Source organism: Telopea speciosissima, chromosome 5 (genome assembly GCF_018873765.1).
Source record: "Telopea speciosissima isolate NSW1024214 ecotype Mountain lineage chromosome 5, Tspe_v1, whole genome shotgun sequence".
In the NCBI taxonomy this organism is placed as follows: Eukaryota; Viridiplantae; Streptophyta; class Magnoliopsida; order Proteales; family Proteaceae; genus Telopea; species Telopea speciosissima.
In genome coordinates this window covers 2503111-2518241 of record NC_057920.1, presented here as the reverse complement: position 1 = coordinate 2518241, position 15131 = coordinate 2503111, and the positions used below count along the sequence as shown (strand labels likewise).

General features: G+C 38.0%; 1 protein-coding gene across 1 annotated transcript; it reads right to left on the bottom strand.

The window, feature by feature from the left end:
• Positions 1-4213: 4213 nt before the first annotated feature.
• Positions 4214-8431, bottom strand: LOC122660762 (UPF0047 protein YjbQ). Its single transcript, XM_043856001.1, has 7 exons — positions 8215-8431; positions 6310-6370; positions 6106-6200; positions 5977-6010; positions 5528-5582; positions 5367-5409; positions 4214-4559 (listed from the first exon to the last, which is right to left on the bottom strand). Exons 1-7 carry the CDS (start codon positions 8404-8406, stop codon positions 4488-4490), a joined length of 552 nt encoding a protein of 183 aa, XP_043711936.1. The 5' UTR covers positions 8407-8431; the 3' UTR covers positions 4214-4487.
• Between the last annotated feature and the right edge of the window lie 6700 nt (positions 8432-15131).

Below are 15131 nucleotides of genomic sequence, written 5' to 3'. Positions count from 1 at the left end.
CAGTGGTGTTTATTGGTTTTCTGTTAATATGTGATGGAATACTGTTTCATATTTCTTATATAGAATGTTGTTCTCATCACAAAGCGGTTGAGGATGGGATTTATTTTTCTACAAAGAGAGGTTGCTGCCAAACATCATGAAGGTGCCACTCTGCTTAGGCTGGAATGTCTTAAAACTGTTGGTAGCAGAGACCAGGGATCAAATCCTACCTCATTAGTCGGTTTTTTTTTTATTTTCTTGTGTGTTTTGGGTGGGGGAAGAAAATGTAACTTGTTTGTTGTTCCACTCGACTACCACATTGGCTAATATTGCATTTGATTGTTCAGATATGTCGAGTTCTCTGTTATCCGCCACTATCTCTCCAAACCTAACTATTTTTCCTCCCCCTTGCTTTCACATTCTCCCTGGGCGAAGACGGATCCCTCTCTCTCTCTCTCTTTCTCTCTCGCTCATTTCATTTTCTTTCTTTAACCCCATGCAACAAAGAGGGATGTGAAATTGCGTTACATGTCTCAGCAACTGTAGGGAGAGTTAGAGTTCGGTTCCTCTACAGGTATCAGCAGGTGAATGTACATGTGAGTGTCAATCACATTTTAATTTTGTTTTCATAAAAACCCCTCCTCCCCTTGTAAATGATAAAAACAGGACAGGTGGTTGGCTCTCACATGTATGATCACCTATTGATACGTGCAGATGTTCCATTTTCGAGTTATCATCTTATGAGTAATTATATTAACTATGGGATATGGTGGGTGGAGCTATTGTGTGCTTGGGTAGTTGTAAGTTGTAACCATGCAGTAGTTGTAAGTTGTAACCTTAGTAAAATTGCGTGCTGTATCCAAACGTTTGAATGAGTAAAAAATTAAAAAAAACATATTTACGCACGAAAGCACTTATACGGTAAAATTTGCGGATTTTAGCGGTTACCGTATTAATCACATATAACACGGTTTCATATTTCAAGTTAAAATGAAAACAACAAAACTTGAAAAAACCAAAAAACCCCCGCCCTCTCCCTTTACCGATTGAAAACAGAAACTCAACCCAAAACAACCCTAGCGGCTGGCCCTGACACCTGGAGAGGAGCCCGATTCAGACGATTAAACAAAATGCTTTCCACATTCCCCCTGGTCACCTGGCGATTAACTGCAACAATTCAGCCAGGGAAGACTTAGGAGATTATGGCACCATAGGAAGACTTCATAATGGGGCTGTTGTCTGCGCTATAGCTGGAGCAATCTCCTCTTATAACATCTACCAGGCTGAGATTCAGGCTATTCTCTGGGGATCAGCAAGGTCAGCGACTTCGGCTACGAGAATCTCATTATTTACTCGGATTCGATGTCTGCCATTGATGGCATAACAGGTGCTCCCTCGGCGCATTGGAAAGTTTGGGACTCCATCCAGCGCATCACCCAACTTGCCAGCAACTTTAGATCAACTTCCTTTCATTTTTGTTATAGGAAAGGAAATCACTGTGCAGACTGGCTTGCTAACTTTGTACAGTCTCCCTCTGATGAGATTGATTTCTGTATAGATTCCATTCCCCCTCCCCTATAGCATCTTATTCAAAAGGATGCAGCAAGCCAATTTTACCACAGGATGTAATTAATTCCTTTATATATATATAATTTCTTTCCCTTCTCCAAAAAACATATGCTTTCCACATTGTCCGTAACTATGGCTTAGAGTTGATGAACTCTAGACATACATATTCAAAAGTTTTCTGCAAGTATCACATAAAAGAACATACTTAAAACCTAGGAGGGGTTTGAGAATCTAGGATGGTGGCTTTCCATTCAACGGGAGGGGAACTTAGTCAAAAAAAAAAAAAAATTTCATAAGAAAAACCTAGGAAATTTTCACGGACACCACCTATAAGCATATCGTGCATCACGGACGCCCCAAAAAATCTCAAATTATCAACTTTCTCGCTGACGTTAAGCACAGTTAGCACCCAAAGTTGAAATACTCATTTTAACCCCCAGTAGTTATTTAAATAAATAAAATAAAGGATGGAATCCCATCCTCCCATCTTCTTACTTCTCCCCCCCCCCCCCCCACCCACACCCAAAAAAAAACTTATCTCTCCTCCACTCCTCCATGATTTTAAGCTTTTCTATTAGCCTTTCACCCTACTGTCAAAATCTACATTTAAACATTGAATTAATCAAATCTGGATGAAAAAAAGAAAAAAGAGTGTGGAATTCATTAAAAATAACTGCCATGATTAGCAAATAAATTAGAAACCACCCTAGCATCCATTGGACACAGCTGCCGTGATTTCCTAGGGGGTGGGAATGGCTACAATGGAGTTACCCTCTAATTGATTGAGAGGTGCTTAGTGCTTACCATTGCCCTGTAAGGATCGGTTAATGATCCACTCCAATGGTTAGTGTGAAAAATCCCATCTCCCTAAAAAAATTAAACCTGAAAATAAATACATACAAACTGAGAGCAACACAAAGCATAAAAATTCATAGTGTAAATCTTCTGATTGCCAGATAAAATGTGTAAAGTCTAACCAAACGGACCAGATTCATTACCCAAAATACACTAAAATCAAACCCTGATGTCTCCAGTTTTAATGTATACAAAATCCAGTGAGAGAGAGAGAACATATAAGAAGAACTAATGGGGCAGTCAGGGCAACGCAGCTAAAGCAATGGGAGAATCTGTCCAAATAATTACGAGAGAGGGAAAGAGAATAATAGAAGGAAGAATAACAGAATAGAGAAGAAGGTGGGGGGGGGGGGGGGGGGGCGGACGAAGAGGAGAAAAGGAAAACGTACCTAAAAAGGCTGAAACTCCAAGGCTGCCTTCACGCCCTTCAGTCGCCAGTGAGTTGTCAATGCACTTTGAGAATGGAGAAGACACTCAATTGGGAACTCGCCAACTGCCGCTGCGCTCTATCTGGATGTTCAAAAGCAAAAGAAGAAAAGGGGGCAGGGGCTACTGTTCTAAAACCAGAAAAAAACTGAAAATCTGAGATGCTCTTCTGTTTCCAGAGTCAAATGGAGAAGAAGGGGGACGGGCGAGAATTCCAAAACCAGAGAACATGAAAGGTTTGCGTGAGAAGAAGTGGGGAAAGGGAAAAGATAATTTCATCATTATAAAAGACTTAACAGCAACTTAACTGCACAGACTTAACGGAGTGAACATTTTTGGGGTGTCCATGATATACGATATACTAATAGGGGGTGAGAAACTTTTAAATCAAAAATTTTCCTGGTTCTACCATGTGAAGAGCGATATGGCATATCTGGCCTCTGGATATCAAATAATTGGTAGATTGGTCAGCTGCTAAAGTTCAGATCGAATACAATCATATACCCCATGTATGTCCACATATAACCATAACTGAAGATAGTGATCATAGAGGGAGTATTATTAACCCATAATCCAAATGATTATTTTGTGAATTACCATCATATTGATTGAATTTTCCTTTGAGCAGGGGCAGTGGCTCATGCAATGCAAAATCTTTGTATTCGTTAACCTCTTGGTAAGAGTTTCTTGCCTGTCATATTTTGAATACAATAAAAATGAGATACGTAAATGAAAACTTTTTCTTTCCTCCTCGTCCAGAGGCCGGCCATAACTTAACGTGGTCAAATAGCTACATTACTGTACTAATAGTTTCCAGTCAATGTCGTCTCATTGGTGAAGCAACACAGATGTGTACCATTTGGGCACCATCGAAAGATTATTGCTACCATTTACCCAACCTTTTATTCTCCATCGTCCTTTGTTTTATTTTTCTTTCACTGGGTCTGACTTTCTCAAGCCCAAAACATGTCCGATGGTTGAAACACGATGTAACAGAAGTAGCTGGAAACTCATGGTCCCTTATCAATTTTTTTTTTACTTCTCCCCACATCTCCCCCACCCTCCAAAAAAAAAGGCAAGAAATTCTAAACATTGCTTCCTAAATGGCTAGCTAAACATCTCCATCCCTTCTGTTAAAAGACACTCCCCTCATGTGGGCCCGAGGACCAGTCACCTTCTCCCCCACATGTATTGGAATAAGGTATATGGAAGAACAGGTGGAGGAACCCAAGTGCAATTGAATGACGCCAAACACCATGTCTCTGCAAGCTTCCCTCCAACAAAAGAACAGGTAACAAGTCCAATACCAGCAAAATTGATTACATAGGAGGGACTAAATCATGAATTTCTAAATAGTTTTGCTAGAGGCACAACAAACAATTACAGAAGATGGATTGGCTTCACTCACATGGATTCATAAACTGTAGCACTAAAAGAATTTTTGGGGGTAGTTATTCCATCTGGTAGCTCGCCACCAAATTCAATTTAAATGCTACCCACCCAACACAATTAAACTGTCAGGTCAAAATGGAGTACCATACCTTGAATCCATTTTTTATATATTAGGCAACTTTTAAGTCCATATATTAGATCTTTACTTTAAAACCAGAATAAAATAAAAGTACGAAGTACAAACGACTACATATAGATTTTACCATTTACATTCCATTAAGAGTAACTACAACTCTGCGTGGAGTAGCATGGTCCCGATGCTCACACAGCCATATTCCCTGAAGAAGAAGTGTTAATTTGTGATTACTTTTGACATATTCAACCACAGTAATATGCAAATTTTTCCAGTACATCAACTAGGTGATATGCATTGGCTTATGCATGGAAAAGGACAGAATACAAGGCACTAGAAACTGAAAACTTAGAATTTCCAAGGAGGTGGCAACTTCACATAGCTACACAATTGTCGAACAATAAAACTGGCAGATAAGCTACAGTGAACTGTTCCCCACTAATGCGTAACCGACAATATGGCTCGCCCACAGCCACAGAGTAATGGATGGCACAGTTTGAAAAGGGATTCATCTCTTTCCGAGTGAGTCATCATGGGGAAACTCCAACGAGACAACATGAAGTCATCAACAATCAAGACTAATTTTGGGAGTTATCCTTCCAAGGAGGGGTGGTGACAAACTATGAACAGTGAATATTGATGGGTCACAGGATATCTCGTAGAAGTTCCATAACCTTTCTTATTGACAAATAAGAACACTTCTTACAGGCATAAATAAATAATATACAATATAAAACAAAGTTAGATGATCTTCATTATAATAGCCATGTCAATTTCAAGTCCTGTATTAAAGATGAGCTTAGTTATTGAGTAAGTGGGAATCAGTAACCAAACATGTTTATTCAAAGGTGTCTTCCTGGATAAAAATGAGAGAAGCATACAAAATATTCACAGAAATCATTTCTCAACACCATATTCTATAGTATCAGAAATCTATGGTCTGAGGTTTTCCAGTAAAATTATACAACACTCATTTTAGATATAACTACAGATAATATTTATTCCCAGTTACCTGCCAAGTTCCCATATTGAGTTTCCCATCAGTTATAGGAATCCTGTATCAGACAGGAAAGAAGTAAGAAGTAAGCAGCAAACAGTAATACATTAAACTGAAAAGACAATTAGTCCGTCACAATTAGCATGAAGCATTTAGATTTTAGAGGAGATCCACACGTGAGGCTGCAGCCAAACATTGAAGATTTGATGTGTGCTGGCATGTCGTCAGGGCCTGCCAGAACAACATTCAAGCAACTCAAAACTGTCACTTAGGTTTAGAACAATCAATATTTGATAACAAGCAATAAATACTATACTATATGCAAAACCAAACATCCCAAGTCGCTTGTAATAGATGCCTCTTTTGTCCGAAGTTGAGTCTGAAAATGAATTATTCTTCCTTTTCTTCCAAAACTTATATTTTCTTTCCTATAGAAATGTATCTTCACAATTCCATCCCCAAACTGTGAAACTGTTCTCATCTTGCTATTTAATAATAAGGCCAAACATCCAGAGCATAAAACTGCTTAAATAACTATTTAAACAAACACTGCCCATTACTTAATTTTAATCAAGACTAAAGGAGGGAGAATATGAATTTGAAACAAAAAACTTCACATCCTAACCTTCTATTGTATGCTTCCAAGGTGCAGAGCGCCCCTGAGAAACAAACCCAAATGCCAAATCAAGCCTTTTGTGTTATTAAATTGGCAACAATCACACAAAATGAAGCATCAGGCTAACAAGGGCATAACCTCTGGCACTATCTTGTTGAGGAACGTTTCAGTGTCTTCCCGAACATCCGAGTCATAATTCTCATTTACAGTGAGGGAGGCACTTGTATGCTGCACTGTGAGTATTAAAACAGAATCAAAAGCAAAATCTCTTAAAAAAAAAACAGAGGTACATTCCCAGGATGAACATGATCAGGAAAGTCATCACAAATTTGGGCCACTTACAGAAAAAATGCGCCAAACCACATTTGAATCCTAACAAATCCTGGTCAATTTCCTTCAATATCTGAATAAGCAATTGTCAGCCATAAAAGAAGACAATGTTTTGATGAGTGTTACTGTGAAAACTAGGGGTCATAAAAAATGTATTTCACAATTGAAACTATAGAGTTCACATTAAGCTCCAAAACATGATAGTGAAGTTTATTAAGCTCCAAAGAACACACCAAGAAAAATAAAAGTACAGAAGGCAGAAAATTCCCCAAGCATAAAGTTTTTATATCAATCTTTTTTCTCTCTCTCCCCCCGCCCCCAATGTTCAATCTTTTTATTGACAAAAGAGACCTCTGTGTAGTTTGGATATTTAATTTCAGGTCCATTAAAACCACTTATTTTAGAAGTGTTGAAAAACTAGGTGACTATGACTCAACTGCATGACAGCAAATAAAATCACAGGACAGACACTCACAAATAAAATTTGGATCAGAAAACAATAATAAAATTTACAAATGGCTAGAAGCAGCATTGTTAAAGCATCTAGGTGAACCTAAGCAGTAGACCCTCTCGTCACCTAGCCGTTGCCATGAACTATGCAGGCCATAGTTATCAAGGCGTCGCCTTGATAACTATGATGCAGGCAAACTATGGCTAGTATTGTTTGATTTGCTTCTGAACTTACTTTCAATCAAAATATGGAATTATAACAAAATATATAAAGTGAGGTGGTGGTGGATAACCCAAACATGAAGGTTAAAGGCTAGAGACTGAGCACCCAAAAGATTAAAAAGCTCATGTAAAATTTAAAAGCCAGCATATAGATCTGTGGGACTGAATGAATGTCGCATAAAACACTTCAACTAAATATTTATATCTTAAATGACTGTGAAAATGGGTTTCTCCCAAATTTCAATAATAAAATCATTCCTAACCAAAGACCAACTCCTCAAATACGAGGTCATGAGTTCAAACCACCTTGGGGCCTATCCCCAACCCCTATCCCCCCCCCCCCCCCTATTAAAGCTCTCCAATTCCAAAAAAAAATAAAAAATCATTCCTAACCCGTGAAGCTATATTGCGCAAGTGCATCAATAGGCCTGAGTGGATTTGATTGTATATGATTTCCTTGATTGATTGTGTAGAGAATTACATGATTTATAAGTATAAGGTTGACATAAATATCTTTACCTATGTATGGTATGTACATTGGATACAAATGATCTTTGTCAACCAGTTGAGGTGGCTGATGAGATTACAATGGAAATGGTGGGATTGTGATGAGATTACAGTGGATATGGTGGGATTGTAATTGATTCTTGTCAATCAAATATTGGGTTCCCAAGTTTAAGAGGGAATCCAATATTTGGTCAATACGCCACCTCAAGTGGAAGGTCCCAAGCACCGAAGCTTCAACTTGTCACGGAAAAACTGGAACCGGGCCGTTGCTAGGGCCTTGGTGAGGATGTCGGCCAATTGATCCTTTGTGGACAACAAACTCCAAACCCTCCACCCTGTGGTCACAATGGATCAAACTATACCGTTGCACCAAGGCTGTTGCTTCGGTCCTTGCCAACTATAAATTCTATTACCAACCTCTCTCTCTCTCTCTCTCTCTCTCTCTCTCTCTCCATTTGGTCACATCACCAGTGGTGAAGGGAATCTTCCTCCCCCACTGGTGTAGGAAACCTTTCGCATAAATAAAATAGGAAGAAGGGAAGACGAACCCAAACACATCATAAGGCCAAACCGATAAATCGATAACAAGAAATACTCCATTAGACAATAATTGAAGTTGGAGAAATATGTACAGGGGTTTAATAGTTTGTTTCCTCCTCCATCAGCAATCTACCCTAAAAGATAAAGAAAGTTAAACAAATCAAAAGAGTTACCTACAGAAAAAAGAAATAGTGGTACCTTGGGCGTGATGAGATGGCAGCCTCGCTTCTGAGGAGGAAGCGCAATGGTCTTCTGAGCCCATTTGGGAGAAGCCATCGGCTCTGCTGTTCTGAGTTTGTTACTGGAACTCGACGGATTGAAGATGTTGTGTGATTGCACGCGAATCGGAGCCAATAAGGGTTTTCCGCTGAAGCAAACGAGGGTTTGCATTGTTTCAGGTTTCAAGGTTCGACTGACTTCAACGTCACCACTTCAGTGGTCCGACCAAAATCAACCTAATGCAATTAGAGATGTAAATGGATCAAATTCAGATCGGATTCGGATCAGATTATCAGATACGGATCAGAAATTGAATCGTAAGGTGAGGACTTGCACGCCAGGGCCCAGGGCCCAGAGCCCAGGGCCCAGAGGAGGTAATAGGGAATTAGGGATATCAACAGCAGTCGGCAAAACCAACCCTCACACTCCTCTCCTACACCTCTATATTTTACATCATCATTGATGGTTTTTTTTTTTTTTTTTTAATCTTCTATTCTTTTTAGCTAAAGAATCTTCTATCCTCACTGATGCTTTGTTTTGCGCATAATTATGTAGAAGCTAAGATATTCCAATTGGTTGGGCTATTAACTAGGCTTCACATTTATTGGGATTCGGATCCTCTCAAATGAGCCCACCGCCCAGAGAGTGCCCGATGAGGCATCTAACAGCTGGGCTCGCTAACACACATTCTCGAGTGTATACCAAGATGTATACCAGTCAATCGGGATGTGTACCAGTCAGCTCAACCATCGGATGCCTCATTAGGCGGATTTTTCATTTGAAAGGAGCCCAACCTCATGTACTGTTGTTGTCTATTGGGCATCTTTTCAGCGAATCCGACTCATGTCCTTGGAATTTGAGTACCACCCATATGGAATCCAATGCCCCCTCTAGATTCCATGTGGTTGATGCTCAGGTCCCAAGGACTGTCTTCATACGAGTCATACCAAAGCCCACACTCCTATTCCGCTTCCAGGGCTCCCCACTTCAGTACACCAAAGTTCGAACCATGAGTAAGCTTGGAAAAATAGAGAGCCATTAACAGAACTTCAAAATCTCTCTCCTAACACCAAATTCCGTATCATAAACAGAACTTCAAAAACTCTTCTCCTGCTTCAGTCAAATTGGCATTTTGTGTTAGGGTTTAGGGTTTAAGCACAAGGTTGCTTAAAGTATTACACCCTGAGTATCTAGTTTGGAATACCCAGACTGCTGCCTCCAACTAGTATTTATAGAAAAATTAGGGTTTAGGTCAGATGGGCTAATTACTAGATTGCCCCTCACAGCCTAAGTATTAATACAAATAAGATTATATTAGAACATATGAAGGGATATTACATAAATACCCTTACAATCTCCTCCTATGTTCTACATATATCCACCACACATGTATAGAAACCATTGTTCAATCAGTAATTGAATCAATATAAATTGAATATCAATAATCCAATAAATCAAATAAGTAAACTTCAAGAAATAAAACTAGGATTTTATGTCAAAACTAAACCCAACAATAAATCCGAAGTTCCACATGCAAGTGGCTAAACCAAAAGAAATAGTCAAAAGAAAAAGTCCTTGCAATCCATGTGACTTTACTCATCAAGTAAGTCATCATTATCGAGATCCAGATTCAACCATTCTCCTCTATCTTCACAATTCTCTATAATTTATCAAATATGAATTTCATAAGATAATATGAATTCAATCATTTGCACAATAATATCTAGTTCAACAATAAGAACTTAATACATTCCATATATGGCTGAAGGTAAATAAAAAATAATAAGCATCATCATCAAGTTTCTTTACAAGAACTTGATCATATATAGTCGCTATCACAAGGACCATACCATGCTTCCATTTGAAATACTGTGTTCGTCATATCAGTCATAGATTTATGTTGTATCATCAAATTTAGAATGATACACAATATTATGAAAGACATGTCATCAAATTTGGAATGACATAAAGATTAACACAATATCATTGAAACATATCAGACATTTTTCATATTCCTTTGTGGAATAACAAAGTAAGAAAACTTCACATGAAAAATTTGTTACACCATCAAGTTTAGAATGGTTTCATAAACCCCCATACTTAGTAACCTAACTAAGTTATCTGAAACATGTAAACTATCCCGAATGCTTTCCAAGGCTAGATGAGATTCGAATAATTCAAAATAATACTGGGTTAGGTTAAGACCTGACTAAATGATCTTTAACCCCATCTCCCCCGTAGTTTTGAATGTTCGATCTTTGTTCAATCCCTTTGTAAGGGCATCTGTCGTATTATCCTTTGATCTCACATCAATCAAAGTGATAATACCTTGTTCTGTTCTATAATTCAGCATGGCATGTTTTAGCCTGATGTGTCTTCTTTTACCATTAAAGAGTGAGTTATTCACTATCGTCTTTGTTGCTTGATTATCATAGAATATAAATATGGAGTTTAACTTAAAACTCCTCAATGGAATATTCATGATCAGATCCTTTATCCACTCTGCTTCATCTCCTGCAGAAGCTAGAGCATAAAGTTCCGATTCCATAGATGACAGAGCAATACCTGTCTGTCTCTTGAATTTTCATGCTACAACTACTCCTCCTAGTGTAAATACATAACCACTAGTGGATCTGCTATCTCCCAAATCTGAGCACCAAGATGCATCAGAATATCCTTCCAAAGTTGGAGGATGTCCAGTATAATATAGAGCATAATCTTGAGTAACCTTAAGGTATCCCATCAGCCTCGATAGGGCATCCCAATGCTCTTTTCTAGGATTACTAGTGAAATGACTCAGCATGCCTATCGTAAAGGTTATGTCTGTCCTAGTGCAACTCATTGCATACATGAGATTATCAATCAGTTTATAATATTCTAACTGATTCACGGTGTCACCTGTGTTAGGTTTCAACCATTTGTTATAGTCATAGGGTATCTCAATCGGTTTACAATCACTGTATCCCCAACTAGAAAGTAACCTCTCAATGTAATGAGACTGACTAAGGGTGATCCCTTGCTCATTGAAGTTTACTCTCATTCCAAGAATGGTGTCTACCATACCAAGATCTTTTATGTCGAATTCTTTGGACAAGATTTCTTTAATGTCACTCACTACAGAGAGATCAGAACCTAGAATCAACATGTCGTCTACATACAAGCAAATAATCGCGACCTTGTTTGACTTAGATAAAAAATAAAGGCACTTATCCGAGTTGCTGGTTTAAAAACCAAGGCTCTTTACTGTCTTGTCAAACTTCTCATGCCATAATTTAGGTACTTTTTTAAGACCATAGAGAGATTTATTTAATTTATAAACTCTTTTTTCAGAACCTTCCATGACAAACCCTTCAGGTTGGTTCATGTAGATTTCTTCTATTAGGTCTCCATTAAGGAAAGTCATTTTTACATCCATTTGATGCACAACATAGTGCTCAATAGATGCTATGGCAAGAAGAATCCTTATCGTTGGCAAATGACAGACCGAGGAGTAGATGTCAAAATAATCTAACTCTCTCACCTGTTTATAGCCCTTAGCTACTAATCGTGCTTTATACCTTGCTATAGACCCATCCGGATTACGTTTCTTCTTCAGTACCCACTTACACCCTATTGTCTTGGCCTCTCTAGGCAGATCAACAAGGTGTCAAGTCTCATTCTGCACTAAAGAGCTCATTTCCTCATCAATGGTTTCTTTCCATAGCAGTGAGTCCCTAGATATCATTGCTTTCTTATAGGTGGATGGATCGGTCTCTAGATGGTAGGTCACAAAATCCTCACCAAAATTCTTGGGTACTCTATCTCTAGTAGATACTCTTCTAGGTTCTGATTCAATAACCACTGTGAGTTGAGTGTCAGAAATAATTGGTTCAGTATCCATGGGTGATTCTATAACCATTTCTGTCAGACCAGGCAAGGTCAGGCCTTTATCTATGAGGAATTTATCCTCAAAGAATACAACATCCCTAGATTCTATCACCACATTGGTTGATAGATCTAAAAATCGATCTGCAGCACTGTCTTCTGCTCTGTCTTATGCCATAGTTCATAAGGTGTAGAAGTCAGTTTTGAATGTGGTAGTCTATTTAGAATGTGATTTGCAGTCAACACTGCTTCTCCCCAATAGCAAGAGAGCATGTCAACTGTCAATAACATGGAGTTTAACATCTCTGTTAATGTCCTGTTCTTTCTTTCAGCTATGCCATTTGACTAAGGTGAGTAAGGAGCAGTAGTTTCAAGGATTATGCCTGCAAAGGCACAGAATTCCTTGAACTCTGTCAATTTGTATTCTACTCCCTTATCACTTCTAAATCTTTTAATTTTCAAGTTCAATTGATTTTTTACCCTATTCTTGAAAATTTTAAAATTTTCAAATGCTTCATCTTTAGATTTTAACAGGTATAAATTACAATATCTAAAAAAATCGTCTATAAATGTTATCAAATACTTTCGACCTCCTCTAGTTGTGTAACTTTTAAAGTCACAAATATTAAAATGTATAAGTTCAAGAAGTTGAGTACTCCTAGAAACCGTTCTGAAAGGTTTTCTAGTTATTTTGGTTTGAGCACACACTTCATATCTGTTAAATCTAATTATGAGTTTTAGCTAGTTTGAGCATTTTCTTGTAGTTCACATGTCCTAACCTACAGTGTAGTATTTTGGGATCAAGTGAAGTATGGTTAACCTGGTTTATTATCTCATTAGCTAAACTCAACCTAAACATACCATTTAAATTATAAGCACATCCAAAATAAAAAGAATTAACAGGCAGTGTTACTCTACCACTACTAAAAGTAATAGACATACCAGCATCAAGCAAAATTCCAATTGAAATTAAATTCTTTTCAAAACTAGGAAAGATTTTAACATTTTTCAAAGTAAGTAGTTTACCTGATGAAAGAACCAGGTTCGTTGCCCCTTGTTGAACCACTTCCACGACTTCTCCATTTGCAACAGTGGCAGTCTCTGCTACTTGAACAACATCAGTGAGCAGGTTCTTACTATTGCAAACATGACAAGTCGCTCCAGAATCTAACCACCAATCTGAAGATGTACTGGCCAACCCTTTATCCTTGCCAACTATGGCAACAAAGTTAGTAGGTTCAGTCTTGTCCAACAACATGTGGACTTTCTTCTGTGGTGTGTCAGTGTTTTCTTTCTTAGGACTCCTACACTCAAATGCATAGTAACCCCACTTTCCACAGTTACGGCACTTGCCCTTCTTTTTAAAGTTAGTCTTTTTGGCCTTCAACTGTTGGGGTTCTTTCTTAGGTGGCTTGGGCCGCCTAGGATTTTTCTTAGATTTTGAAATCAAATTGGCAGATGCTTGTTGTTGTTTCATCATCTCCAAGTTATTCCTGGCTCTGTTCTCATCTTCGATTCTAATGAACCGTTTGAGATCATCCAGCCCCACTTGTGTTTTCTTCCTATGCATCTCAGTTTTAAAGGAATGCCAGGTAGAGGGTAACTTAAAAATAATTGCACCCACTAAGAATGCATCAACAATGGGGATATTTTCTTGCTTCAGTTTTGTTCTCAAGTTGTCAAAGTCTGTTACTTGAGGAAGTATTTCCTTGTCTTTTTTAAACGTGAAATCCATAAACTTGTGAACCAAGTGAGTCTTTGATAGGTCCTCCTCCTTTTTGAATTGGCTTCAAGGTTTTTCCAAGTCTCTTTTGCAGTCTCATATTTACTATAAGTCTCCGCTAGCCTATCTAACAGGCAGTTCAATAGGTAATCTTTACAAAAGTCCTCATCACTTATCCATTGGGTTTCAGTTAGGTCCATACAATCAGAAAATTTATTTACTACAGTGTAGAAAATATTGAGGTACTTCAGTCCAAACTGAGTCCTCCTTTTGCAAGAACTGAACTCAGAGCCACTAAAGCTTTCTAATTTGATCATCTCAATTGGAACAGCATGTTTCTCCATTGTTATGTGATTTGTTTATATACCCAAGAAAAAATTCAAATAAAAATAAATGTTCCAAAGAACAATCACACCTGAGATGAAGAACCCTAAATTTAGGCGGCGAAAGAAAGAACAGCAAAATTGTAGTGGTGTCGACTCTGATGTGGTGTTGGCTGCTCGCAGGTAGTGGCCGAACCCAAGAGAAGATAACCGTCGACCAAAGCTATTTTTTTTTTTTTCTTTCAAACAACCAAAAAGTTGGTACGGACAGCAAAGCTACTGCCAGAAAAGGAAATCTTCTAAAAAGTGCTTTTGATTTTTTTTTTTTTTTGGGTTAAAACAAAGCAATAAAACCTTCTCAGAATATGCTTTAGTAAGTCCTCTTGACTTTTATCTACTACCAATGTCCTTTCTTTCTTCTTTTTTTTTCTTTATCTGTGTATCAATCAAAACTTTTTGATAAAGAAAGGACAAAAAGCCTTTCAATATCAAATCAAAACCTTTTGATAAAGAAAAGACAAAAGGCCTTTTAATATAAAAAAAATAAAGAAAGGACAAAAAGCCTTTCAATATCAAATCAAAACCTTTTGCTAAAGAAAAAACAAAAGGCCTTTCAATATCAAAAAAAGGGGGCTTTGGAAACGTAATAAATACTTTGGAAAGATAACAAAAGCTTTGATCGAATCAAACCTTAGAGAGAAGTGCAATCGTGACGTACGATTTCTTCAAAAGAAAAGAACCTACAGTCGTGACGTACGATCTGCAAAGCCAAAACAAGAAACGATCTTCCAAGCGTAAAGTGATCTCCCAAACAGAATTGTGAACCACGATCGCACCTAAAGCCGAAGACGTGAATCCAATTTTCAAAGGCAGAAAACGAGATTTTGTAATGAGTAATGACGATTGAGACGAACCCAAACCCTAAAGCTGATCAAGGAGAGAAATAAAATTAATCTAATGCTTTAAGATTGTTAGGGTTTAGGGTT

Excerpts from the sequence above, each read along its gene's own strand:
- LOC122660762 (XM_043856001.1), bottom strand. The coding sequence starts at position 8,406 with ATGCAAACCCTCGTTTGCTTCAGCGGAAAACCCTTATTGGCTCCGATT. Across the intron at positions 6,011-6,105 it reads TCAACAAGATAGTGCCAGAG|GGGCGCTCTGCACCTTGGAA; the intron begins GTTATGCCCTTG and ends TTTGTTTCTCAG. Across the intron at positions 5,410-5,527 it reads ATGTTTGGCTGCAGCCTCAC|GATTCCTATAACTGATGGGA; the intron begins GTGTGGATCTCC and ends TGTCTGATACAG.